Genomic DNA, 26,140 nt, shown 5'->3' with positions numbered 1-26,140 from the left:
TTGAACAGGTATTAATTTGGGGCAATCATTTGAAAAAATAAAGTTATTCACGAATTTTTACAATAAATAAATGAAAAATATACATAACTTTTCTGTGGTAGGTTACGATGTATTTTTTGACTGTACATTTTTAATTTTTCTCAAATATTCTTTACTCAGACCAATTTTTTTTTAATTATTTCGCTAAATTCGTAGAATAAATCTATCTATACCCTGTTAACAGTACTCCATATAATAATTTTAAATATAATATACTTAAATTAAAACAAGTTACAGTACAATCGTACTCAATCGCCGAATCTTAAATCAATAAATTCGTTTGAATCAACTTATTTAACCTGAAACCAACAGAAACATAAGTTAGTCATATAAACGTGTATTATATTTAATCTTTAATGCCATTGGTAACATAAGGCGAACTTAATGCCATTGGGCATTCTCTGCCACTTAACCTTATTCAGTCGATTGCAAGTGACCGATGGGAGCAGAGCAACGTTCAACTCAATGAGGGTTTTCATGATTGGTGGATTTTGACATATCTGTCAATGTCATGTCAAAAATAACCAATCATGCAGCATTTGGTCCTCGCGTCTACGTATTGCCTTCTGGCGGATTTTCCAATCGCGAAAACCCTCGTTGAAACACTTCTCTTTCAAATTAATTTACTTTAAAAATCTCAATAATAACATAGATATGAAAGGAAACTTGGCCTGCACCTTATGGAAAACGATGATCAGGCCGAAGGTGGAAGCGAGCTTCACCAGGAATCCTCAACCATAGAGGATCGTTATCTTAACTCCATTTTGAATTTGAATGTCACTTAAGTAATAACCCAATTTCGTTGCCATTATAATTAATTGCCGTTAAAACAAATTACAAAAACAGAAGAAGCAGAATAACTTACTTGTCTAGTTGACTGCGCTGTGCTCAAAGTCTCCCTTGTCGAGATGCCTTTGCGCTTTCGGCTCGTAGATGAGCATAGACACGCGTTCAGGACTGGTTTTGTTGCGCTGCATGTCTGGAAACAATCGTGGTCTTTATTGCTTTGGCAACATCATCATCAACATCAGAGGTGGAATTGTGTAAAGCAATCGTTATCATTTGACAGTTCATAACGTACGATTATTCTGTCAAACGCTTTGTTTAACTGACTTTATGCTATGCTTTACACAATTCCACCTCTGGTCATTTAGACTCCACAGCAGGAGCACGACCTCTAATTTAGGTACCAGAGGCAAAAGGGAGGATTTAGCCTACACTCCCCACGTTGGGAATAATCTCCTTTAACGACATTCACGGGAAGAGTGGGCAGCTTGTCGGTTCTACACTGCTGGAAGAGATTTTCTGTGCGAAAACCTTTTGGGCCAAACAAAAAAATTATCTGACGGTGTCCTGTCTTCAATTGCCTTTAGTTGAAACTTAGGACGCGAAGTCTCGGCGACTGTTAGAGAGACTTCATTCTCCATTCATGGACTGTTCGACCCCATCGTTCATACATCCTATGGAATACTTACATCTCAAGGTCAGTCTCCACTCCAGTCGGGACTTCTGAAGACTTATTCTCCACCCTAGAACCCTTGAACCATCAGTTCCTGGAAATATTCACATCTCAAGCTCAGCCTCCTCTTATAGTAGATAATCGGATATCTCCAGCTGCCTCCATTCCAGGAAGGCTCATTCTCCACCCTACTCCCTAGAAATCTTTCGCAGTTCTTGCCAATACCCACATCTCAAGCTCAGCCTCCACTTGTGCTGCGTGGATATCTCCGAGGAATCAAATCAAATCAAAAGTATTTATTCAGTTTAGACCACAAGTGGCACTTATGAACGTCAAAATATAGTAAATAATAAAAAAAAAGAAAAGGTAGCCCTTATGGGGCACTTTACATGTCTCCTTATCTTTTGGGCCCTACCAGCGCTTCGAGACAAACATTTGGCAAGTGCTGAGAAGAAACGCCGGAACAAACTCAGTCACCACTAATTGCCAGGAATTATCTAACGGTAAGAATAGTCAAATTCGAGTACATCAAATCTCCGTTCCGTTCGGGACTTGGGACTCATTCTCCACCCTAGAGTTCTTGAGCCATCAGTTCTTTTCTTGCCAATACAACTTGCCTCCAGTTGGAACTTAGAACGTAAAGGTTTGGCGACTGCTAGAGAGAACTTATTTTTCATTCTTGGACTGTTCGACCCCATCGTTCATGAATCCTATGTCGATTTGATACTCACATCTCAAGCTCCGTCTCCGCTCATGCTGCAAGAATATCTTCAGCTGCCTCCATTCCAGAAAGGCATATTCTCCACCATATAACTCTTGAGCCATCAGTTCTGTCAATACTCACTTACCTCCAGGAGATTAGGACGCCAAGGCTCGGCTGCTAGAGGGAACTCTGTTGGGGCTGTTTGACCCCATGGATCATGAATCCTGTGATGAATGTCTACTATACTCACATCGCAAGCTCAGCCTCCTCTTATATGGTGCGCTTCAGCTGCCTCCGCTCCAGACAGGACTTGGGACGACTCATTCTCCACCCTAGAACCCTGGAACCATCAGTACTCACATCGCAAGCTCAGCCGGCGCTTGTGCTGCGCGGAGATCTCCAGCTGGCGCCGCACCAGCTGCGACGCCGACGCGGGCCGCGCGCTCAGCGGCAGCGTGGACGCGTGCAGCACCACTTCTGAAGAGGCTGTCTTGCTGGTATAGTCTACGAGATACGTCCTTCGGCCCCATAGCAGACTAAACCATAGCATCGCTTATCGAGACTCGTCACTGTCATCTTGAGAATACTCCTTCTATTCCATTTATCTTCACTTCTTGACAATACTTATTCAAACCCAATCCTACGTCAATCTAACATCTCAAGCTCAGTCTCCGCTCCAGTCGGGACTTGGGAAGACTCATTCTCTATCTTGTAACTCTTGAGCCATCAGTTCTTGCCAATAAAGTCAGTCTCCTCGGATATCTCAACCAGCAACCCCATCTGTCATCTATTTAAAAATAATGGCAATGCTCGCATCTCAGCCAGCCAGCTCAGCCTTCTCTTATGCTCCATCCCAGTCGGGACCTTGGATTAGGAAGACTCATCATTCTCCAACCTAGAACCCATGAGCCATCAGTTCTCTTCAATACTCACATCGAAAGCTCATTCTCCAACAGTTCTACTGTTCACCAGCAAGCAGCATTCCCTGTCTCCAGCTGTCTCCATTCCAGGGGGACTCATTCTCCACCCTAGAACCCTTGAACCATCAGTTCCTGTCAATACTCACATCGCAAGCTCAGCCGGCGCTTGTGCTGCGCGGATATCTTCAGCTGCCTCCGTTTCAATGGGTGGTCTTGGGAATAAGCCTTTCCACCAGTAGCGGCGTAAGGGGGGGGCGGTGGGGGCGGTCCGCCCCGGGTGCCAAGCATCAGGGGGTGACACAAGTCGCGCAGATTAGTATTCACTGGCACATCTGCATGGCAAACCTGCGTGATACGAGGAGGGTGGGGGGTGCGATTGTCTTTCAATCTTCGAATCGGTAGGTAACCCCAAAAATCATGGGGGGTACCATAGGACTTGGGAGGGGGGGGGGGGGGTGACCGCCCCGGGTGCCAACCCATGCTACGCCGCCACTGCTTTCCACCTCTCCATTATAGAACCCTTGAACCATCAGTTCTTGTAATACTCACATCGCAAGCTCAGCCGGCGCTTGTGCTGCGCGGAGATCTCGAGCTGGCGCCGCACCAGCTGCGACGCCGACGATTGCTTAGCAAAGTATTAATGTTTTCTATTTACTAAAGAAATCTCAAGCTCATTGTCTAACAGTTCTACTGTTGACCAGCAACCAGCATTCCCCGTTTCCATTCTAGGACTGTTTGACCCCATCGTTCAAGAATCATGTCGATTCAGTACTCACATCGCAAGCTCAGCCTGCGCTTGCACTGCGCGGATATTTTTATCTGCCTCCAATCGGGACCCTAGAACTCTTGAACCAATACTGCCAATACTCACATCTCAAGCTCCGTCTCCAACAGTCTCCATTCCAGTGGGGGCTCATTCTCCACTTTATGACCTAGAATTCTCCTCTTTATATGGTGCGCTTCAGCTGCCTCCGCTCCAGTAAGTACTTGGGACGACTCATTCTCCACCCTAGAAGGGTTCTAGAAGAACCATCAGTACTCACATCGCAAGCTCAGCCGGCGCTTGTGCTACGCGGATATCTTCAGCTGCCTCCGTTTCAATGGGTAGTCTTGGGAATAAGTCTTCCCACCTCTCCACCCCAGAACCCTAGACCCATCCGTACTCACATCGCAAGCTCATTGTCCAACAGTTCTACTGTTGACCAGCAAGCAGCATTCCCTGTCTCCATTCCAGGTGACTCATTCTCTACTACCCTGGAACCACCAGTACTCACATCGCAAGCTCAGCCGGCGCTTGTGCTGCGCGGAGATCTCCAGCTGGCGCCGCACCAGCTGCGACGCCGACGCGGGCCGCGCGCTCAGCGGCAGCGTGGACGCGGGCAGCACCTCCGAGGACGCCGGCTTGCTGGTGTAGTCTGCCGAAGATACGTCCTTCGGCCCCATAGCAGACTACACCATAGCAGCGCTTATCGAGTCTCGACAGGGGAACTTCTTTCGACCCCATATTTCATCTTGACAATTCTCCTTCTACCCCATCTGTCTTCAGTTCTTGACAATACCCGTTCAAACCCAATCCTACGTCAATCTAACATCTCAAGCTCAGTCTCCGCTCCAGTCGGGACTTTGGAAGACTCATTCTCTATCCTGTAACTCTTGAGCCATCAGTTCTTGACAATTAAGTCAGTCTCCTCGGATATCTCAACCAGCAACCCCATCTGTCATCTATTTGAAAAGAATGGCAATACTCACATCTCAGTCAGCCAGCTCAGCCTTCTCTTATGTTCCATTCCAGTCGGGACCTTGGATTAGGAAGACTCATCATTCTCCACCCTAGAACCATAGAACCATCAGTACTCACATCGCAAGCTCATTGTCCAACAGTTCTACTGTTGACCAGCAAGCAGCATTCCCTGTCTTCATTCCAAGTGACTCATTCTCTACCCTGGAACCATCCGTACTCACATCGCAAGCTCAGCCGGCGCTTGGTGTAGTCTGCGGAAGATACGTCCTTCGGCCCCATAGCAGACTACACCATCGCATCGCTTATCGAGTCTGGACAGGGGAACTTCTTTCGACCCCATCTGTCATCTTTACAATACTCCTTCTATTCCATTTATCTTCACTTCTTGACAATACTCGTTCAAACCCAATCCTACGTCAATCTAACATCTCAAGCTCAGTCTCCGCTCCAGTCGGGACTTGAGAAAACTCAATCTCTACCCTAGAACCCTTGAAAGACCAGTTCTTGTCCTTACTTACAATACATCTCAGGTTCGGTCTCTTCTTATGGTGTGCGGATATCTTGAGCTGCGTCCATTCCCCAGCCTAAAGCTCTTGAAGCATCAATTCTTGCTCAGTTCTACTGTTGAGCAGCAGCCAGAAACCCCATCTGTCATCTATTTGAAAAGAATGGCAATACTCATCAGCCAGCTAGCCAGCTCAGCCTTCTCTTATGTTCCATTCCAGTCGGGACCTTGGATTAGGAAGACTCATCATTCTCCACCCTAGAACCATCAGTACTCACATCGCAAGCTCATTGTCCAACAGTTCTACTGTTGACCAGCAAGCAGCATTCCCTGTCTCCATTCCAAGTGACCCATTCTCTACCCTGGAACCATCAGTACTCACATCGCAAGCTCAGCCGGCGCTTGTGCTGCGCGGAGATCTCCAGCTGGCGCCGCACCAGCTGCGACGCCGACGATTGCTTAGCGAAGTATTAATGTTTTCTATTTTACTAAAGAAATCTCAAGCTCATTGTCTAACAGTTCTACTGTTGACCAGCAACCAGCATTCCCCTTCTCCATTCTAGGACTGTTTGACCACATCGTTCAAGAATCCTATGTCGATTCAGTACTCACATCGCAAGCTCAGCCTGCGCTTGCGCTGCGCGGATATCTTTATCTGCCTCCAATCGGGACCCTAGAACTCTTGAACCAATACTGCCAATACTCAAAACTCAAGCTCCGTCTCCAACAGTCTCCATTCCAGTGGGGGCTCATTCTCCACTTTATGACCTAGAATTCTCCTCTTTATATGGTGCGCTTCAGCTGCCTCCGCTCCAGTAAGTACTTGGGACGACTCATTCTCCACCCTAGAACCCTAGAACCATCAGTACTCACATCGCAAGCTCATTGTCCAACAGTTCTACTGTTGACCAGCAAGCAGCATTCCCTGTCTCCAGCTGTCTCCATTCCAGGAAGGCTCATTCTCCACCCTAAAGCTCTTGAAGCATCAGTGTTTGACACTTGACAATACTAACATCGCAAGTTCAGCCCCCGCTTTGCTGCGCGGATATCTCCAGCTGCCTCCGTTTCAATGAGCGGTCTTGAGAATAACCTTCCCACCTCTCCACCCTAGAACCATCAGTACTCACATCGCAAGCTCATTGTCCAACAGTTCTACTGTTGACCAGCAAACAGCATTCCCTGTCTCCATTCCAAGTGACTCATTCTCTACCCTGGAACCATCAGTACTCACATCGCAAGCTCAGCCGGCGCTTGTGCTGCGCGGAGATCTCCAGCTGGCGCCGCACCAGCTGCGACGCCGACGCGGGCCGCGCGCTCAGCGGCAGCGTGGACGCGTACAGCACCACTTCTGAAGACGCCGTCTTGCTGGTGTAGTCTGCGGAAGATACGTCCTTCGGCCCCATAGCAGACTACACCATCGCATCGCTTATCGAGTCTCAACAGGGAAACTTCTTTCGANTTATGCAACTCCTCACCCCCGCACTTGAGCAGCTCTCCCGGTATAAGGTCAATGCCAACCGCCCGCTTGTTTTGCTGCTGCCTGATGGCAGTGACAACCTCCCCACAAGTCAGGGGCTCATCCAACTCAGTGGCTAGAGGGAGTTGAGGCATTAAGCTGATATTATTAAGATCAGTTGATCGATCTACGTTGAGCAAAGTATTGAAGTGTTCGGCCCAACGCCTTAGTACATCTTCCTTACTTGTCAGTAATTGCGTACCGTCTACAGACCTCAAGGGTACTTTTGCCCGATATGGTGTACCAATCAGCTTACGTACCTCGCAGTAGAACTCCCCAAGTTGGTTTGTGTCAGCGAGCCACTGCATGTGACAAGCTTTGTCCCGCCACCACTTGTCTTTTATTTGTCGAGACAGCCTACGCAGTTCAAGGTCACTTTCTTTGACTACCGCGACACTTCCACCTCGTCTTCTATGCTTTTGCAAGAGATTTCGATGTTTGTCGAGTGCTGCCCTGAGAACCCCATCGTTCTCATCGAACCAGTCTTCATTACGTCGGTATTTCATACCCAAGGCAACGGAAGCGGTTTCCAAGAGATGAGATGACAAACATCCCCAAGCAGCACTGACATCATCTGTCTCTTTGACTGGCAATAGCTTCTTGGACAAGGCTTCAGCATATTTCTCCCCTGGCCTCGCGATCATTCAGCCTATCCACGTTTATCAGCACAGGCTGTTTCGTTGCGGACCTACGTGGTCGGCGGAGGCAGAGTCGCAGCTTANGCCGGATATTGTTATTTAAAAATCGTTATTAATAAATGTTTATAATTTATAAGTGTTTGGTGACTTATCTTTTTGTAAACTATTAAATTATCACAGTGAATGATAATTAATATTGGCACTTTTCAGAAATTAATAATATATCTGAGAAAATGTAGTTTTTGTGTTATATTGTCACAAATATTTTCCCTGTTCTGTAAACTATTGAGTATAATTCTTTGAAAGAATAAGTTTTTATTTCATAAATATTATAACATCACATTTATATTTCGTCTATGCCTAATTAATCTTGTGAAAAAAATTGAAAAACATCAATATTCTGTATACTCTCAAGGAATTACACATTTTCATAGTTACCCTGTATTTTTTCTATTTCTTTCGTTAGTCTAGCACAATATGACAACGTAGATTGGGTTAGGTTACCTTTGTACTAAACACTGCCATAATACAGTCAAACTTTTTGAAATATGATTATACTATTGTATTATACTTTGTTTTTATTATACGTATACTATGAATTTGCTGTTTTATTTCTAAATAAGTGTGTGTGTGTGTGTGTGTGTGTGTAAAAAGTAAAACTTAATGCCATAATTATGGCATTCTCTCGCAATCGAACTAGGACCCTAACTTACATTACATAAGGTGTTAATTTAATTACATTTTTTTATTACGAATTTATTTTTTAATACGAAAAATAAATTTAATACAAAAGTTTAATTACATTTTTTTATTACGAATCATATTACGTCGTACACAAAATACAAAACTAATTTACTCTATTTGTATAATGTTCTTATACATGTAAACATTTAATAACAATAAAGACTTACATTTTTATAGAAATCTACGTTATAACTTTATGCCATTTTTAGTAACTCACAGACGTGCATACCTACGTAATTAACGTATTTGCAATAATTTATTATTGTAATTAACTATCATAAGAGAAAATCGGTCATTTTTGTTTCATATGTGGAGGATACACGTAATTAATATCCGAAAGCGATAGATCTTAAAAATTTAAATAAATCCAAATAGATTACATGCTACATCATGTACCTAGTTATCTGTTGTTAACATTGTATTTACAAATAAAATGAAATATGTTTTTAAAAGTGTTGTGCGTAGGTACTATTAGTGACGAACTATTACTATTAAGACGCTGACTGTACCTAAATTGCAAAAATAGCTTACAAAAATGTTTTAAGTGGAAAAAATATTATACCCTTCTCAAAATTTCAGCACGTCTGTGGTACCAAAATAATTCAGGCACATCACTAACCTAAAGATATATTTCCTATGTATGTATACCCGTATAGGTACCGACTATAATTTGACTATACGTTGGTAATTTTAAACTTTACAGTCGCCCAGCACATCAGGATTATACATTTTTTTGTAGAAACATGGCACTTGTTAAAATGAATAAAGTGCCATAGCTTGTTGTGCTGTCGTCCGTATTATTAATAATGACATAGTTTTTACCATTTTTTTACAAAAAAATATTGACATAATATGTTATTGTCTAATATTTATTTTACAATAAACAAAGTGATACAATTTGTACATAATCATCTGTACAATCAGTAATATGTTTTTTGTTTCTAATAATTTATAAAAAATTAAGACTAGTGAACGGTAACAATAACTTATAAATATACTTTAAAGTAATTTTAGAATATATTAATTATACTTGAACTAGTGAAACAAAAATAATTATTTAAATCAATAACGTAATTTTAACAGGTGTTAATTTGGGGCAATCATTTGAAAAAATAAAGTTATTCACGAATTTTTACAATAAATAAATGAAAAATATACATAACTTTTTTGTAGTAGGTTACTATGTATTTCTTGACTGTACATTTTTAAATTTTCCCAAATATTTTTTACTCAGACCAAATTTTAATCATTTCGCTAAATTCGTAGAATAAATCTATCTATACCCTGTTAACAGTACTCCATATAATAATTTTAAATATAATATACTTAAATTAAAACAAGTTACAGTACAATCGTACTCAATCGCCGAATCTTAAATCAATAAATTCGTTTGAATCAACTTATTTAACCTGAAACCAACAGAAACATAAGTTAGTCATATAAACGTCTATTTTATTTCATCTTTAATGCCATATAATTGGCAACATAAGGCGAACTTAATGCTATAGGCTAGTTTCCTAAACAATTTTTTTTAGTCCGTCAATTTTAATATAAAAAAATAATGGACACGTATATTTTGGATTGTCAATCAAACAAATAATTACAAAGTTATAGTGCGTTGAAGTTCCGCGCGACGTCACAAAGTGCTGCATTTTTACGCACTTACTGACGTCACGGGCCTTTTCTTTAGAACTTTGGCACGCTTTATCTCTACATTTTCATTAGTTTTAAAAAGTGAAAAATACGTGTCGAGTAGTTTTTGATAGGCTAACAGCTGACGGACTAATTAAAACTTGCTTTTTTACCCAGGAAACATCCCTATTGGGCATTCTCTGCCAGTTAACCTTTGGTCTATAAACAGGCCTGTACCGAACTAAGATAAACTTATTCAGTTGATTGCAAGTGACCGAACAGAGCAGAGCAACGTTCAACTCAATTGAAACTCTTCTCTTCTCTTTCAAATTAATTTACTTTAAAAAATCTCAATAATAACATAGAAAAATAAGGAAACTCTTGGCCTGCACCTGATGGAAAACGATGATCAGCAGACCAAAGGTGGAAGCGAGCTTCACCCGGAATCCTCAACCATAGAGGATCGTTATCTTAACTCCATTTTGAATTTGAATGTCACTTAAGTAATAACCCAATTTCGTTTCTATTCAATAAATAAACAAATAACAAGAAATAACTGGCCAGCTACCACCATCTTACCTAAGTCTGTCGCCATAACAACAATGTTAACAGCATTGTTGTGTTCCGACAGTTAAGAGGTAAGATAGCCAGTTCCTCCGTGGTTGAGGATTCCGGGTGAAGCTCGCTTCCACCTTCGGCCTAATCATCACTTACCTGATGGTAAGCTCTTGGCCTGTATATCACCATATAAAAAAACTTACCAGTGCTAGTTGACTGCGCTGTGCTCAAAGTCTCCCTTGTCGAGGTGCCTTTGCGCTTTCGGCTCGTAGATGAGCATAGACACGCGTTCGGGACTGGTTTTGTTGCGCTGCATGTCTGGAAACAATCGTAGTCTTTATTCCTTTGGCAACTCATCATTATTCAAATTTAATTTTCAAAAACAAATTTCGCAATTATCAGGTCATTTAGTTTTTAGGTCACTACAGAACCACTCTAATTTATTAGAAGCAAAAGGTTTTGACGGGTTGAGGAGGCCACCAGGTGCATGTATTTTCAGCTACCTCCATTCCGGGACTTGTGAAGACTTATTCTCCGCGGAAGACAGCAACTTCTTTCGACCCCATCTGTCATCTTGACAATACTCCTTCTATCCTGTCTTCAGTTCTTGACAACCCATCTGTCATAAATCCTACGTCAATAGTACTGACATCTCAGACGATATCTTCAGCTGCCTACGTTCTAGTCGGGACTTGGAAGGTTCATCCTCAACCATAGAATTCTTGGGCCACTCACTTGCTTCGAGTTGGAAATTAGGACGTAAAGGCTTGGCGACTGCTAGAGAGAACTCATTCTCCATTCTAGTACTGTTCGACCCCATCGTTCATGGATCCTATGGAATACTTACATCTCAAGCTCAGTCTCCACTCCAGTCGGGACTTGGGAAGACTCATTCTCTATCCTGTAACTCTTGAGCCGTCAGTTCTTACCAATAAAGTCAGTCTCCACGGATATCTCCAGCTGCCGCCAGACCAGCTGCGACGTTGACGCCCAATCGATTGCTTAGCGAAGTACCTATGTTCTCTATTTTACTAAAGAGATCTCAAGCTTATTCTGCAACAGTTCTACTGTTGACCAGCATTCCCTGTCTCCAGCTGTCTCCATTCCAGGGGGGCTCATTCTCTATCCTAGAGCTCTTGAACCATCAGTAACTTGTCAATACTCACATCGCAAGCTCAGCCCCCGCTTGTGCTGCGCGGATATCTTCAGCTGCCTCCGTTTCAATGGGTGGTCTTGGGAATAAGCTTTCCCACCTCTCCTCCCTAGAACCCTTGAAACATCAGTTCTTGTCAATACTCACATCTCAAGCAGCTCAGTCTCCTCTTCTGCTGAGCGGATATTTCCAGCTGCCGCCGCACCAGCTATAATGCGAAGACCGGGCTACTGCTTACTGCAAAACTGATCCTTTAGATGAAATCTTCCTTTTTTTTTGAGAGCCCCACACTGTTCGCCACGGTTCAAGATTACTTCTTTAGCCTAGAACCATCAGTACTCACATCGCAAGCTCCGTCTCCGCTCATGCTGCGCGGATATCTCCAGCTACCTCCGTTTCAATGGGTGGTCTTGGGAATAAGACTTTCCACCTCTCCTTCCTAGAACCCTTGAAACATCAGTTCTTGTCAATACTCACATCTCAAGGTCAGTCTTCTCTTATGCTGCGCGGATATCTTTAGCTGCCTGCAGTCGGGACCCTACAACTCTTGAACCAATACTGCCAATACTCACAACTCAAGCTCCGTCTCCGCTCATGCAGCGCGGATATCTTCAGCAGTCTCCATTCCAGTGGGGCCTCATTCTCCACTTTATTACCTAGAATTCTCCTCTTTATATGGTGCGCTTCAGCTGCCTCCGCTCAGTCAGTACTTGGGACGACTCATTCTCCCTAGAACCCTAGAACCATCAGTACTCACATCGCAAGCTCAGCCGGCGCTTGTGCTGCGCGGAGATCTCCAGCTGACGCCGCACCAGCTGCGACGCCGACGCGGGCCGCGCGCTCAGCGGCAGCGTGGACGCGGGCAGCACCACCTCCGAGGAGGCCGGCTTGCTGGTGTAGTCTGCGGCATTACTCACATCTCAAGCTCAGTCCCGCTCCAGTAGGTACTTGGGAAGACTCATTCTTCAAACCATAACTCTTGAGCCATCAGTTCTTGCTAATCTTGTTGGTGTAGTCTGCGGAAGACGGGAACTTCCTTCGGCCCCATCTGTCATCTTGAGAATACTCCTTCTATTCCATCTGTCTTCAGTTCTTGACAATTCTCATTCAAACCCATGTGTCTTGAATCCTACGTCGATACTAACATCTCAAGATCAGTCTCCGCTCCAGTCGGGACTTGGGAAGACTCATTCTCTACCCTAGAACCCCTGAACCATCAGTTCTTGTCCTTACTCACAATACATCTCAAGTTCAGTCTCGTCTTATGGTGTGCACATTATCTTCAGCTGCCTCCATTCTAGGGAGGCTTCTTCTCCAGCCTAGGGCTCTTGAAGCGTCAATTCTTGCTCAGTTCTACTGTTGAGCAGCAACCAGCATCCCCATCTGTCATCTATTTGAAAAGAATGGCAATACTCACATCTCAAGCTCAGCCTTCTCTTATGGTGCGTGGATATCTTCAGCTGCCTCCATTCCAGGAAGGCTCGTTCTCCATCCTAGAGCTCCTGAACCAGTTCTTGCTAAGAGGCAATACTCTGGAATAATTCTTAATGGTGCGCTTCAGCTGCCTCCGCTCCAGTCGTGACTTCTGAAGACTCATTCTCCAGTCCACCCTGAACCATCAGTACTCACATCGCAAGCTCAGCCGGCGCTTGTGCTGCGCGGAGATCTCCAGCTGACGCCGCACCAGCTGCGACGCCGACGCGGGCCGCGCGCTCAGCGGCAGCGTGGACGCGTGCAACACCACTTCTGAAGAAGCGGTCTTGCTGGTGTAGTCTGCGGAAGACGAAGTTTTGCAGGGCAATTGACAGTGGCGTAACTATAAAGTCCGGTCGCCGAGCACGTAGAATTTCGTCCAATCACCCCAAGCTACCCATCCTTATCGCTCGCGCGTAATTTTAGTGCCGTCGCGACTGTGCGACGGGCGGCCGCAGTGAGTGATCGAGCGCGACAGCAATATAATTACGCGCGAGCGATAAGGATGGGTATCTTGGGGTCATTGGACGAAATTCGACGTGCTCGGCGACCGGACTATACCATCCGAGGCCCAAATGGCAAATTCTAGGGCCCTTGGGGGTTTGGACCGGGGGCCCGGAAGTACGAGACCTTGAAGTGATGATGATGATGATCCATCCGAGCNTACACCCCTGTGTTAAGAGCGCCAATCTCTGCCTGATGTGATGTGATAATAAATTATGTGCTTTTTACACATAATTTATTATCACATCACACCATGGATGAATCCTGATTTCAGATGCGATCCAGGAAAAGAAATTGCGTTTATTTAAAAAAAAAATGGGTTTGTTTGGCCTGGAAAACGCAATTTGGACAAGCCTCCCACTCGGCGGACCGACGATTTCTTAGAAAAAGCCACGAGAATCACCTGAATACAGGCAGGGCAGGACTGATCGTTATAGAAATACTGGATCCAGTGGACGCCTTTTCGAATCTGTAATTATTAGATGTCCGATAGAAGACGACATAACTTTTCATGAGAACGTGGAAATCTGTTCAACCTATAAGCACGTTTCCAAGAGTAGACCAACCACCTAGTGAAAACAGAACAAATTAGAAGATGAATGCCCGTTTTCACCAACAATCCCTAATTTTTAAGTGACCCCTATAGTAACAACAGGAATTTTGTTTTCATAGGTGTCGCTCAAAAATTAGGGATTGATGGTGAAAACGGGCAGGAGTGACCTATAACAAGAACTTACCACGTTCAGTAAGCACGATTTCCCGGTGCATCTGTGAGAGTTCAACGTCGTTGACCAAGACGCGGTGCTTCGTTACCGCTCCGTCCCAGGTGGCGTTACGATCCATGGCCGGGTACTGCTCTTTGGATTCATCCTCCACGTACGAGGAGTTTTTGCTGGTTGAATCCGTCTGGATGGAGCGGAAATTATGAACACGTGTAAGCCTGGGCGCAGACCACCGATTTTTGTCGGCCAGTTAATCAGTATGGGCATGTATGGAAGTGCGCACAAATTACACAGATTGATTCTTTATACAAAATAGAATCGGGCCAACTATCGGCCGACTAAAAATTGGTGGTCTGCGACTAGGCTAAGGGCCCTTTCTCACGGCAATCCAGTTTAATGCACGATTACGCAAAACTGGATAGTCGTGTGAACACAGAAGTGTGCGTTTGAGATTCGAGACGCAAATTCAAACGGATTAGTTTTTGCGGGACACTGCAAACAGGAAGGTCACGTGAATGTTACTATTAAAACACGAATACTGCAAAGGAATCCTGTAAAAAGCATTTCCTGCAAAAACGGAATGATTCCATGGGAAAGAGCCCTATATGAAATTATGGAAGTAAAAAAGTAATCTTAAACTGAACCGTTTATTGCAAGATTGTGCGGCAACTTTAATAACTAAACGGCTAAGATGTGTGGAATGTTATAAGTGGAGAGGTCACATAAATAGGTCAAAATTGTAATTCAAAGAGTCAAACGGTGACCGAGTTTCTACTTAGCACTGGTTACGAATCAGTGTTAGGATTAAATTTATAGAAAACGTTTTCAAAACTTTATTGATATAAGTTTGACAGCAATGTGTGTAGAAGGTAGTTTTTGGAACGTTCAGCTTGGGTCTGTTCTGGATGGACTGACTGTATACACGAGGTTAACGGGTCTATTCCCACCTCTCGTTCCCACAGCTGCAACTCCTGTGTAGCCAGGATCTACAGCTTGACCGCCAATAAAAACACAACCAATGAAGGTCAAGTTTGTCCCGGGGGAAAGTTAACTGTTATTGGACCCACAACGAAATTAATCACAAGAACATAGGAGTTCGAAGTTAAGGTTCGCGGATGTCAGGAGACAAAACGATACATAAGGTTGATGTTGAACTTGCACGTACCTTATTAGAATTCTTCTTAAAAGTGGGGCTGGACTGCGGTCTGTTCATAAAATCGATGTGTTGGTTCCCAGACTTCTTCCTCACTATCGGAGAGAGCTTCCTATACTCATTCCTCGACTCCAATTCTATCCTTACCGTCTCAACCGTGCTATTACTGGCTCGTCCAAACAAAGGCGACAGCTTCGGCTTGGCACTAGTATTATCAGAATCCATGCTTTCTATAGTCATAGTAGTATCAACGCTGTTCGTTATAGGCTTAACTATAATAACACCGCGTTCCAGATCTTTCTCTCGCTCTATATTGTCTATGTCCGGCGATTTGGGATCGAAATTCGGGTTTTCGAAGCCCGTTTGCGTTGCTATGTCATCGCTGACTGCCGTGAAGGTCTGGGAGGCTCTATTGGAGGCTTTGGTCATCATTCGCTTGCGGCGCTCTAAGTCAGCGTGTATATCGGTTTGCACGCGTAAGTTTATGTCGCCGTAACGCCGTATGATGTAGTTTAAGAGCCATTGGTAGCCCTTGCGGAGTCCGGGGTCAATTTTGGCCTTTTTGGACTGTTCTAGGGTCTGTGCGCTGTAGGATTCCACGAGGGTTGGGCAGCGGTATCTAAAATCAGTTATTGGCTTGAGAATTCTGATGGTATAATAAATACAAATTTACATTTACCATTTTACAGCAAGCGAGACTGCAACCATTTACTGCTAAATGCAATGACAAACTAAACTACACATAAGTTTTATTCCTATTTGATTGATCACCTGGATTTAATCACCCAGGTGATCGAAGTGGGCTCAATGCAACTTTAGTGTCCTTTGATCACCCATCAAAGATCACGTGGGTGATTAAATTGGACTTCTTATCCATGGGTGACACCAAAAGTACCAAATAAATATTTTATCTTTCTATTTTTCTTTCAAAATGTCGTTTGTAGTCCATCTGGGTGATCAAATCCAGGTGATCAAAGTGGAATATACCTACAATAGAGGTAAAGGCTTACTTGTTCACCAAAGGTTCAATGTTGAGTTTTTCGACCACATCTATGTCGTCTAGGGCTCCAGTCTTGTCCTGTTTGTTGGCCAGCACCAGAACTGGTTTACCTATGGGAATAAATGTTGTTAAATGTGGAATCGAACCCGCGACCTACGTCAAACGGTCGTCGAATTGCGATTAAGGCCCGATTCGACCAAACTTTTATCCGAGAATAACTCCTGGTATAACTGGATTGACAGTTTCAGTATCTATGCTAATATTATAAATGCGAATGTAACTTTGTCTGTCTGTCTTGCTTTCACGCCTAAACCACTGAACCGATTTTGATGAAATTTGGAGATAGGACATAGGATAGTTTTTATCCCGGTTTTTGAAACAGGGACGCGCGCGTAAAGTTTTCTGTGACACAAAATTCCACGCGGGCGAATCCGCGGGCGGAAAGCTAGTGGGAAATATGTCAAAATGTCGAATAACTGACGATTTATTCTGAGATTAATATTGACTCTTGTTTGGTCGAATCCACCCTAAAGGTCATAGCACACTTTTCAACCCGGAAAGGGATCAACACCGTATCGCATTTCGCCGCGAGGCTAGGCGAGGCGTTTACGTTACGGTGCGGATAAGTGTGCGTTGCGTACGGAGTTTCATACAAAGAATACTGAGCCCCGATTACGGTAACTTTTAACGTCTACAATCCAGACGCGTTTCTGATTCTGCAATACGATTGGTCAAAACAGCTGACGTACGCGGTTGAACGACCAATCGTATCGCAAAATCGAGAAGCGTGTCTGGATTGTTGACGTTAAAAATTACCGTAATCGGGGCTCTGATCGCCTTGAGTTGATACAGTTACGATCCGTTTCCGGGTAGATAAGTCTGCTACGAAACTTCGGTCGAACAATGGTCTTTTAGAAACGTTCATGAATGAAATAATGCTTGAGTTAAAATTGCATTTTAGACGTAATTTTGTAAAACGTGGCTTGTGGGCCGTCAGGCTAAAAATAAGACTTTTTTTGTATGTTTATATTTTTGACTAAGTAGGCATAGTTTCGTAAAACGCACCAACCAAGTGAGAACATAATTACATCTACAATGTTGTGTTATGAATATCCTTGATACTAAAAATAATTAGGTATGTACATATCTTAATAGCGTCATCTTAAATTGTTGTAAGAAAGAAACGTTTTTTGAAGGTCTTTAAATTTATGGGGAGATTACACGCGTGCCCTTTGAACGATATACCCCCGCAATCTATTGAAAACAAAGTCGTCTTTGTGAATATTGTACAGGGTCCCTTTTGCATTGACAATCGGCGATTTTTAAAGCGAGTAGTTTTAAAGACAGATCAACTTTGTTCAATTTACTTAAGGTGTCTTTTGCAACGGATACAAAAACACGTTTGTTTTCTATACCGTAGAAAATAATAAATAAATTATATTGTTATTAAAAAAATACGAGGGTAGAACGACATTATCACCTGATATCAGAAAAACTACAATATACAGTAGCGTGTAGGTAAATAATAATTTAACTAGTACACGTATTCAAAAGGTTATCAGTCCAGATAACTTTATAATTAAATTGATATTGCAAAACGTTACTATGACGATAAATATGTAATATACTTCACCTGATATTTTGTCGTGCGATAAAACCTCTTCCAACACAACTCTGCATTCGTCCAACCGTGAAAAATCGCTCGAGTCGATAACAAATATCACACCATGTACCTCGCTGTAGTACTGAGACCATATCTGGCGAAAATGTGGCCCTCCCCCAAGGTCGTATATAGTCACAGGTGTATCTTTATGTATTAAATTCACAGCCTTAAAGCCCACTGTGGGCAGAACCTTGTCGTCTCTCTCGCCGGCCAGATTATTCACAGTCTTCGTCTTCCCAGCGTTGTCCAGGCCGATCAAAATCAAAACTATATGACGGCGAACACGCCGCCGCCGAAAAACGCTCGCCATACAATTACCCATCACAAATTAATAAAGCACACGATATTTTCCAAGTTCCTCACACTTTTCACATGGCAAATTCAAATTGACTTTGAATTTCTCGACACACGACATTCGTAAACAAAAAAGTTTTGTTGACACAACGGTTTCCAATGGCGATGGGGGCCACAGATGGAGGCGATGTGGCCAGTGCTAAAACAGTCCGTTTTCGATGCGCGCGGTGTACTTTTTAAATTCGCAAACCAAACTTTTTTGACACTTTACGTTTTACCGCCAATTTACTTTTAAAAAATCAATACTTCCGGTCAAATTAGACTCTTTATATCTCTCTCACACTAAAAATTTTTTTGTGCGTGCACTGTAAACGTAATATTTATTGAATTAATCAAAAAGCTATCTAATCCACGTAAGCCATATTTTATATTTGAATAGATTTCAATTCAAGTACAAGCAATGACATCGATTCAAGGTTACAGGTGGTTTTCTTTACAATGTAAGTAAACAGCGATTTGCCTTGTAACTCTTTGATGCATACTTTATTAATTGGTTGATAAAATAGTTGTATTCTTGAGGGAATACTAAAGATCAGAAATAAAGAAAATTCCGTTACATTCGGTTCTGTAACAGTAACTTTTTTTTTCTATTTCGACGATCAATAGAGAAGACTCCACCCTTAAAATAGTGAAAAATTACTAAACCGATTTTAATAAAGTTACTGTTCTCAGAATTTTTTTTTATACTAAATAGAAAATGAAACGAACAAATAAAAATACATATTGGACATTTTATTTCTGGAAACAATATCCGCAATAAATACAGGTACAATTTTGACGTAACATTATTTACAAAGCTCAGTAAGTGACAAATGTAAGAGGAACGCGCCAATTAAATATAATAATACTGATCTAAATTATAGATTTGCTTTCGCCTCAATTAACTAAAAAAATATTTCATAGTACTCAAAAATCATACTTGCCTATTCATGTAGATTTTTAACATATTATTATTATTTGAACGTAAATAATATGTTAAGTACTCCCATTTTTGGTAGGCATTTTTTTAAAACGTTGCCTACAATGGATGTTGCACAGACAAAGTAATATCAATATTTTTTATGATTTTCGGCATTTTACACAATTAAAAACTTGCGTGTTGTTTTTTTTTAGTCATAGAATCTGTGCCAAAAGCATATCTATAACCCAAACCTAACACCTTCCGTACCTTGCCAGAAGAAAAAAATAATTTATCTGAACCTCACAACAATGATGTCGCCATTTTTAATCGAGAAATACGCTAGATCCTTCATAACATTATCAAGATGTATTTCGGCGCCGTTCATTTGATCATCGAGTAGATAGAGTTTCGTTCCAGTGTTGCCAGATTTGGAGAACAGTCTTTGCGCCAGTGTTACCAGTTTCTGCACTGCCATGGTCGCGGGGAATTTCTTCTTGAATGATTTGCCGGTGTCGTCGCGGAGTGTAATTTCTAGCAGTTGAGATGTGAGTGTGCTTGTTTTCGTCTGTTTTACTAGCAAGCTGTCTTCTGGAATGCCGTATTCTGTTGAAGAAAAGGTTTATTTTAGTGGCTACGTACTCACCATGTTTGCATTCCTATTTTGTCAGCTTTAAGCCCAGAACACACGGTGAAACGCAATTGCAACTTCTAGTTACTTTTGAGTTGCATCTTAGTTTCTGCCATAGATTCCGTTGAGAGGCCACACATGACGCGACCATTTCAAACCGGTTTCAAACTGGTCGCGTCATGTGTGGTCTCTCAACGGAATCTATGGCAGAAACTTAGCAGGCATTTGGCAGTTTCGTTGCAATTGCGTTTCACCGTGTGTTCTGGGCCTTAATGAAATGTCTTCAATTTAAAATGTGTGCAGTTTTAGAAGGTCTTCTGTTCATGTTTGAATGTTTAGAATAAGCACTTTCTGAATAGCGAACATTGTACAAAAACTGACATTCTTGGAGACACACAATTTAAATATAGTTCCAAAATACTGGACTGTCCTGTCGATGACATTGACAGTGGGGCGCCACCGTCAATACCGGATCGCTGGTTCAGATTTTTGCCATGTCGGAAACCATAATAGTTGAACGATGGTAGCGCCCCCCTGTCATTGAGTTTGGTGGGACAGTTCAGCGTGGGTCATCTATAGTTGACATTTTGAGAAGCTGACATTATGCAAAAGACGTGCTCACATTCTCAATAGCAGACATTTTGCGAAAAATACATTTTAGGAAAACGGATACAGTAGAATAAAGATTATCCGGATCAATTAAAACCAGGGGTGTTCCGGATAATCGATTTCAAAGTAAAATCAAACAATAATTAACTGTTTACAATAGAAAGGGATTTCAATACATTTAGAGTCTAAAATCTAAATTTTAGAGACCATGGTATGAATTAATTTCTTTTAACAATGAACTTAGACGAAGTCCGTACCGTGTTACGGTGGCGGCGTCTTCCGTTTTTATGGGTCCAGATCCTAAATCGGTAATTAGAAACCTTGAAGAATGTGTCCGGATAATCGAGATTCTACTGTATTTCAGGTTTGAGCCATTTCATTTGTTCCGGCGTTTCTTTTCAGCACTTGCCATATGTTTGACTCGAAGCGCTGGTAGGGCCCAAAAGATAAGGAGACATGTAAAGTGCCCCATAAGGGCTACCTTTTTTAAAAATATATTTTGACGTTCATAAGTGCCACTTGTGGTCTAAACTGAATTAATATTTTTGATTTTGATTTGGGACTTACTGTTGATAAGCTGCTCGAAGCGACAGTGCTCCAGTTGGAAGGCCAATTTTAATGCAGGGTCGTTCTGTGCTTGCTTCCAATCGGCGCCGGCTCGCTTCATGTAATCGTATTCGGCGCCGCGTCTCAGCTCACGCGTTATTGTTGATCCGTTCAGTTCCTGCAATATTCAAAAATAAATCTTTATTAACACACATATTTATTTATTACCCCTTTAGCGTCTTTAGCCTTGATCTTAAAGGTAGCCTTTCGAAGCGAGTTAGTGACGCGGCGTTGGTGGCACAAGACCAAAGCTAAAGACGCTGCGCGTGTGACGCTTAGTTCGAAAGGTTACCTTTAGGGGTTGAATTTTGCTAAATCCCGTCTTAGTGAGCACCGAATTTGTTAAATTAAACATTGGAGCTGAAAACATTTAATTTTCGGATAGATCCAGTTAATTCTGTAACCTATTTTGGTATCGTTGGATAGACCTCGTAAAGCACTTTCAGGATCAGTAACTAGTTTTTCGATAACTTGTATAGTTTAGAAATAATCGAATGAGAAACTGTCAAAACGAGACTCCCATAGATTTTGTATGGCAATACAAGCAAGTGACGTCTCAATTTTGTCAACTCAAACTACTCTTTTCAATTACAATCCAACCAAAAATTTTAATTTATAGGTAATTTAAAATTAATTAAGTTTTTAAGACCAGAATGAAGTATATTTAAAAAAGTTGTGATTTCGAATTATTGGGGAATGGTGTCAAATAGTGTTTTGTATGTAAGTTGCAACTTCTCCTTTAGTACGGGACTATTCCCACCTCTCTTTCCCACCACTGCAACTCCTGTGTAGCCAGGACCTACAGCTTGACCGCCAATAAAAACCCAGCCAGTGAAGGTCAAGTTTGTCCCGGGGAAAAGTTAAACTGTCATTGGACCCGCAACGAAATTAATCAGAAGAACATAGGAGGAGTTCGAAGTTAAGTTCTCCTTTAGTAAAGCCTGGTCCGTGAGCACGTAGAATTTTGTCCAATGACTCCAAGCTACCCATCCTTGTCGCTCGCGCGTAATTATGTTGCTGTCGCGCTCGCACACTCACTGCGGGCGCCCGTCGCACAGTCGCGACAGCAACATAATTACGCGCGAGCGATAAGGATGGGCAGCTTGGGGTCATTGGACAAAATTCTACGTGCTCACGGACCAGGCTTTAGTATACAACTCAGTCTCAATCTCACCTGCAGTGTTCCAATTTTCGCTATAATCAGTTGTGAGCCGGTGTCGTAGTCTTCTGTGTTTTGTATCGGGTTCTTCAGGAAATATAGTCTCTTCAGCTTTTTTAGTTTGTCCAGTTCACTTATTGATCGCCACTGAAAAAATAACAAAATATTGTTAAATGAAAAGTAAAAGTTTTTTAGTCGTCAGAATATCAATCTTAATTATTTTGTAATAAAATCTCACCAAATACACATACGCCCGTATTCACAAACATTACGATGAGGTCTCACAGTGCGTGTGGACGCACAGGGTGACACACGAACCAATCACAGAGCTCTATTCAACGCTGTGCATTCGATTTGCTGCTTCGTTTGTGAAAACGGGCGTAATATTATAAAGAGGGAAGATTTGACTGTTGTTTATATTGAATAGGTTTTGAAGCTACTGGTCTGATTTAAAAAAAAAATCCGTTCTTTAGAAACCTACATTATGTCTGATGAAGATAAGCGGTACGAAATTCGCCGGGTCAGCTATCACTACAATACAGTAGAATCAGTTTAGAACGGCTTATAACGACAGACCGCTTTTAGCGACGCATATTTTTTATTTGGTTGGTTGATTTGTTGAGAAATAACGTAAAGAATTACTTCTTTAGTACGACGTACGGATAGTGCGACGTAATATCATCGTTATCTTCAGTCAGTACGTTTAGGCGCGATTGGTCCAATTAGCAATTGGTCCAATCGTGAAAAATTTACAAATTCGCGATTAGTCCAATTCGCGATTGGGCCAATTCGCTTTTTTCTGCATATAGTAGTAAAAGTTGAAAGTTGATTAACCTCCTTAATTTTTATTATAGATTTCCTTTTATTTTGGACCAATTACGAATTGGACCAATAGCGAATTGGTCTAATAGCGAATTGGCCCAATCGCGAATTGGACCAATCGCGCCTAAACGGACTTCAGTATACTCACATCTTTAATCATGTTTCTATTCAAAAACAGCGTTTCCAAGTTCTCAAATATGTCCACTTTGTTTTCCGGGTCGTCGCTCAGCCTGATCTCCTGTATGCGGCAGTCGTTGAGACTCAGCACTCGTAGGTTCTTCAGTCTGCCTAGGTTCATGACTTCGTACCACGAATCTATTGGGTTACCATCCAGGCGGAGTATTGTGAGTGAACGGAGAGTTGTTACTGGAATCACAAAAATAATAACAAAGGTTATTCAAACACATTTCCTTTCTTCTCTGCTTTGGTGGAAACCGGGCCTTAATGTCCTCCATTTTCAAAGTTGCATTCGACTGAATGAGTTTTTTTATCTGGTCTACAACTCAGTTTATTTAATAAAAGTTTTTTTCTTATAGAACACAATTTTACTGGTTTTGCTAGGTAAGGTTAAGGTAGAATTTTGAAGTTTCAAAATGTCTAATTTATTCGAAGTTTCAGCACCATTTTTAACCTAAATACAGCTTGTCATAAATCTTTAACCACTGTGGAATTTATTGGCTCCTTAAATCAACTTTGCCAACTTTTGTTGTTCTCCTCTGCCAAAACCAGATAAATTGCTTCGAGGACCCTCATTTGTCTCCCGGGAACTGAAGGGGCAGAGGTCCACGTCTGGACTACTTTGTTGAGAATCATTGGTCTAACTCTAGAAAACAAGACAGTTTTATCCCAATATTGAAAGAGCCGAGACAGTGCTTACCTGCTGGTGTAATACTTTTGATCCTATTATACGCTGCGATAATTTCTTGAACGTTCGGCCAGAGGTGCGAGAGAGCTAGCAAGTCCGACCACTTGTAGTCGCAGACTGAGATGTTGAGTTTATAGGTCGCTCAACGCGAGTTGAGGCCATTATATGATCAAAATACTATTGAAATATATGTAAACTCTAGCATAATAAGTTCTTATAATGTTCTTATTTTGATGAATAAATTATTATTNGACCACGTGTTCATATGATGCGATGGTAGCCGCGGTTACTACCACCTTCCAGGTAGGGACGGACGTTTTTTAGGGTACCTTTTCTAGCCCCCTCCCTGGCTGAGCAGGGAGAGCAGTGCATCCCTAAATAGGGCTGCTCTGTCATCCCAGGTGCTGCCGAATCCACACCGCCGCCCCAAATTTGCNCCCCATATTGCATCTTGAATACTCTTTCTACCCCATCTGTCTTCAGTTCTTGACAACGCTCATTAAACCCATCTGTCATAAATCCTGCGTCAATACTCACATCTCAAGCTCAGTCCCGCTCCAGTAGGTACTTGGGAAGACTCATTCTTTAAACCATAACTCTTGAGCCATCAGTTCTTGGCAATCTTGCTGGTGTAGTCTGCGGAGGACGGGAACTTCTTTCGACCCCATCTGTCATCTTTACAATACTCCTTCTATCCCATCTGTCTTCAGTTCTTGACAACGCTCGTTTAAACCCATCTGTCTTGAATCCTACGTCGATACTCACAGCTCTAGATCAGTCTCCGCTCCAGTCGGGACTTGGGAAGACTGATTCTCTACCCTAGAACCCTTGAACCATCAGTTCTTGTCCTTACTCACACACAATACATATCAAGTTCAGTCTCGTCTTATGCTGCGCGGATATTTTCAGCTGCCTCCATTCCAGGAAGGCTCATTCTCCAACCTACTCCTAAAGATTTTTTTCTCAGTTCTCGTCGATACTCACATCTCAAGGTCAGTCTTCTCTTATGCTGCGCGGATATCTTTAGCTGCCTGCAGTCGGGACCCTAGAACTCTTGAACCAATACTGCCAATACCCACATCTCAAGCTCCGTCTCCGCTCATGCAGCGCGGATATCTCCAGCAGTCTCCATTCCAGGGGGGGCTCAGTCTCCACTTTATTACCTAGAATTCTCCTCTTTATATGGTGCGCTTCAGCTGCCTCCGCTCCAGACAGTACTTGGGACGACTCATTCTCCACCCTAGAACCCTAGACCCATCAGTACTCACATCGCAAGCTCATTGTCCAGCAGTTCTACTGTTGACCAGCAAGCAGCATTCCCTGTCTCCATTCCAGGGGAGCTTCTCCATCCTAGAACCCTGGAACCACCAGTACTCACATCGCAAACTCAGCCTCCCCTTAATAATTCTTAATGGTGCGCTTCAGCTGCCTCCGCTCCAGTCGTGACTTCTGAAGACTCATTCTCCCGTCCACCCTAGAACCCTAGTACCATCAGTACTCACATCGCAAGCTCAGCCGGCGCTTGTGCTGCGCGGAGAGCTCCAGCTGGCGCCGCACCAGCTGCGACGCCGACGCGGGCCGCGCGCTCAGCGGCAGCGTGGACGCGGGCAGCACCACCTCTGAAGAGGCGGTCTTGCTGGTATAGTCTACGAGATACGTCCTTCGGCCCCATAGCAGACTACACCATAGCATCGCTTATTGAGTCTCGACAGGGGAACTTCTTTCGACCCCATCTGTCATCTTGACAATACTCCTTCTATTCCATTTATCTTCACTTCTTGACAACACTCGTTCAAACCCATCTGTCATAAATCCTGCGTCAATACTCACATCTCAAGCTCAGATTCCGCTCCAGTAGGTACTTGGGAAGACTCATTCTTCAAACCATAACTCTTGAGCCATCAGTTCTTGGCAATCTTGCTGGTGTAGTCTGCGGCAGTCGGGCCCCATATTGCATCTTGAATACTCTTTCTACCCCATCTGTCTTCAGTTCTTGACAACGCTCATTAAACCCATCTGTCATAAATCCTGCGTCAATACTCACATCTCAAGCTCAGTCCCGCTCCAGTAGGT

General features: G+C 42.7%; 2 protein-coding genes across 4 annotated transcripts; both read right to left on the bottom strand.

Moving 5' to 3' along the window:
• Window positions 1-177: 177 nt before the first annotated feature.
• On the bottom strand, window positions 178-18,651 carry LOC114354846 (ADP-ribosylation factor-like protein 13B). 3 transcript variants are annotated; one of them, XM_028307414.1, is made up of 8 exons: window positions 18,094-18,651; window positions 16,471-16,570; window positions 15,473-16,079; window positions 14,323-14,491; window positions 13,238-13,381; window positions 12,366-12,509; window positions 10,659-10,773; window positions 9,327-9,674 (listed from the first exon to the last, which is right to left on the bottom strand). In XM_028307414.1, exons 1-7 carry the CDS (start codon window positions 18,443-18,445, stop codon window positions 10,664-10,666), a joined length of 1,626 nt encoding a protein of 541 aa, XP_028163215.1. In that variant the 5' UTR covers window positions 18,446-18,651; the 3' UTR covers window positions 9,327-9,674; window positions 10,659-10,663. The 3 variants fall into 3 exon arrangements, with proteins under 3 accessions (XP_028163217.1, XP_028163216.1, XP_028163215.1); XM_028307416.1 differs by lacking the exons at window positions 9,327-9,674; window positions 10,659-10,773; window positions 12,366-12,509; window positions 13,238-13,381 and adding exons at window positions 178-338; window positions 905-1,018; window positions 6,599-6,742; XM_028307415.1 differs by lacking the exons at window positions 9,327-9,674; window positions 10,659-10,773; window positions 12,366-12,509; window positions 13,238-13,381 and adding exons at window positions 178-338; window positions 905-1,018; window positions 2,562-2,705.
• A 935-nt stretch (window positions 18,652-19,586) lies between these two features.
• Window positions 19,587-25,759, bottom strand: LOC114354847 (tubulin-specific chaperone E-like). The gene is made up of 6 exons (XM_028307417.1): window positions 25,570-25,759; window positions 24,080-24,208; window positions 23,351-23,568; window positions 22,396-22,527; window positions 21,183-21,339; window positions 19,587-19,981 (listed from the first exon to the last, which is right to left on the bottom strand). The coding sequence occupies exons 1-6, from the start codon at window positions 25,757-25,759 to the stop codon at window positions 19,668-19,670; spliced, it is 1,140 nt and encodes a 379-aa protein (XP_028163218.1). The 3' UTR covers window positions 19,587-19,667.
• Window positions 25,760-26,140: the final 381 nt, after the last annotated feature.

This window comes from Ostrinia furnacalis, unplaced genomic scaffold (genome assembly GCF_004193835.3).
Source record: "Ostrinia furnacalis isolate ACB-3 unplaced genomic scaffold, ASM419383v2 OfSCF2225, whole genome shotgun sequence".
In the NCBI taxonomy this organism is placed as follows: domain Eukaryota; kingdom Metazoa; phylum Arthropoda; class Insecta; order Lepidoptera; family Crambidae; genus Ostrinia; species Ostrinia furnacalis.
The sequence above is the reverse complement of the archived record's forward strand: the minus strand, read 5'-3'. Positions and strand labels throughout refer to the sequence as shown.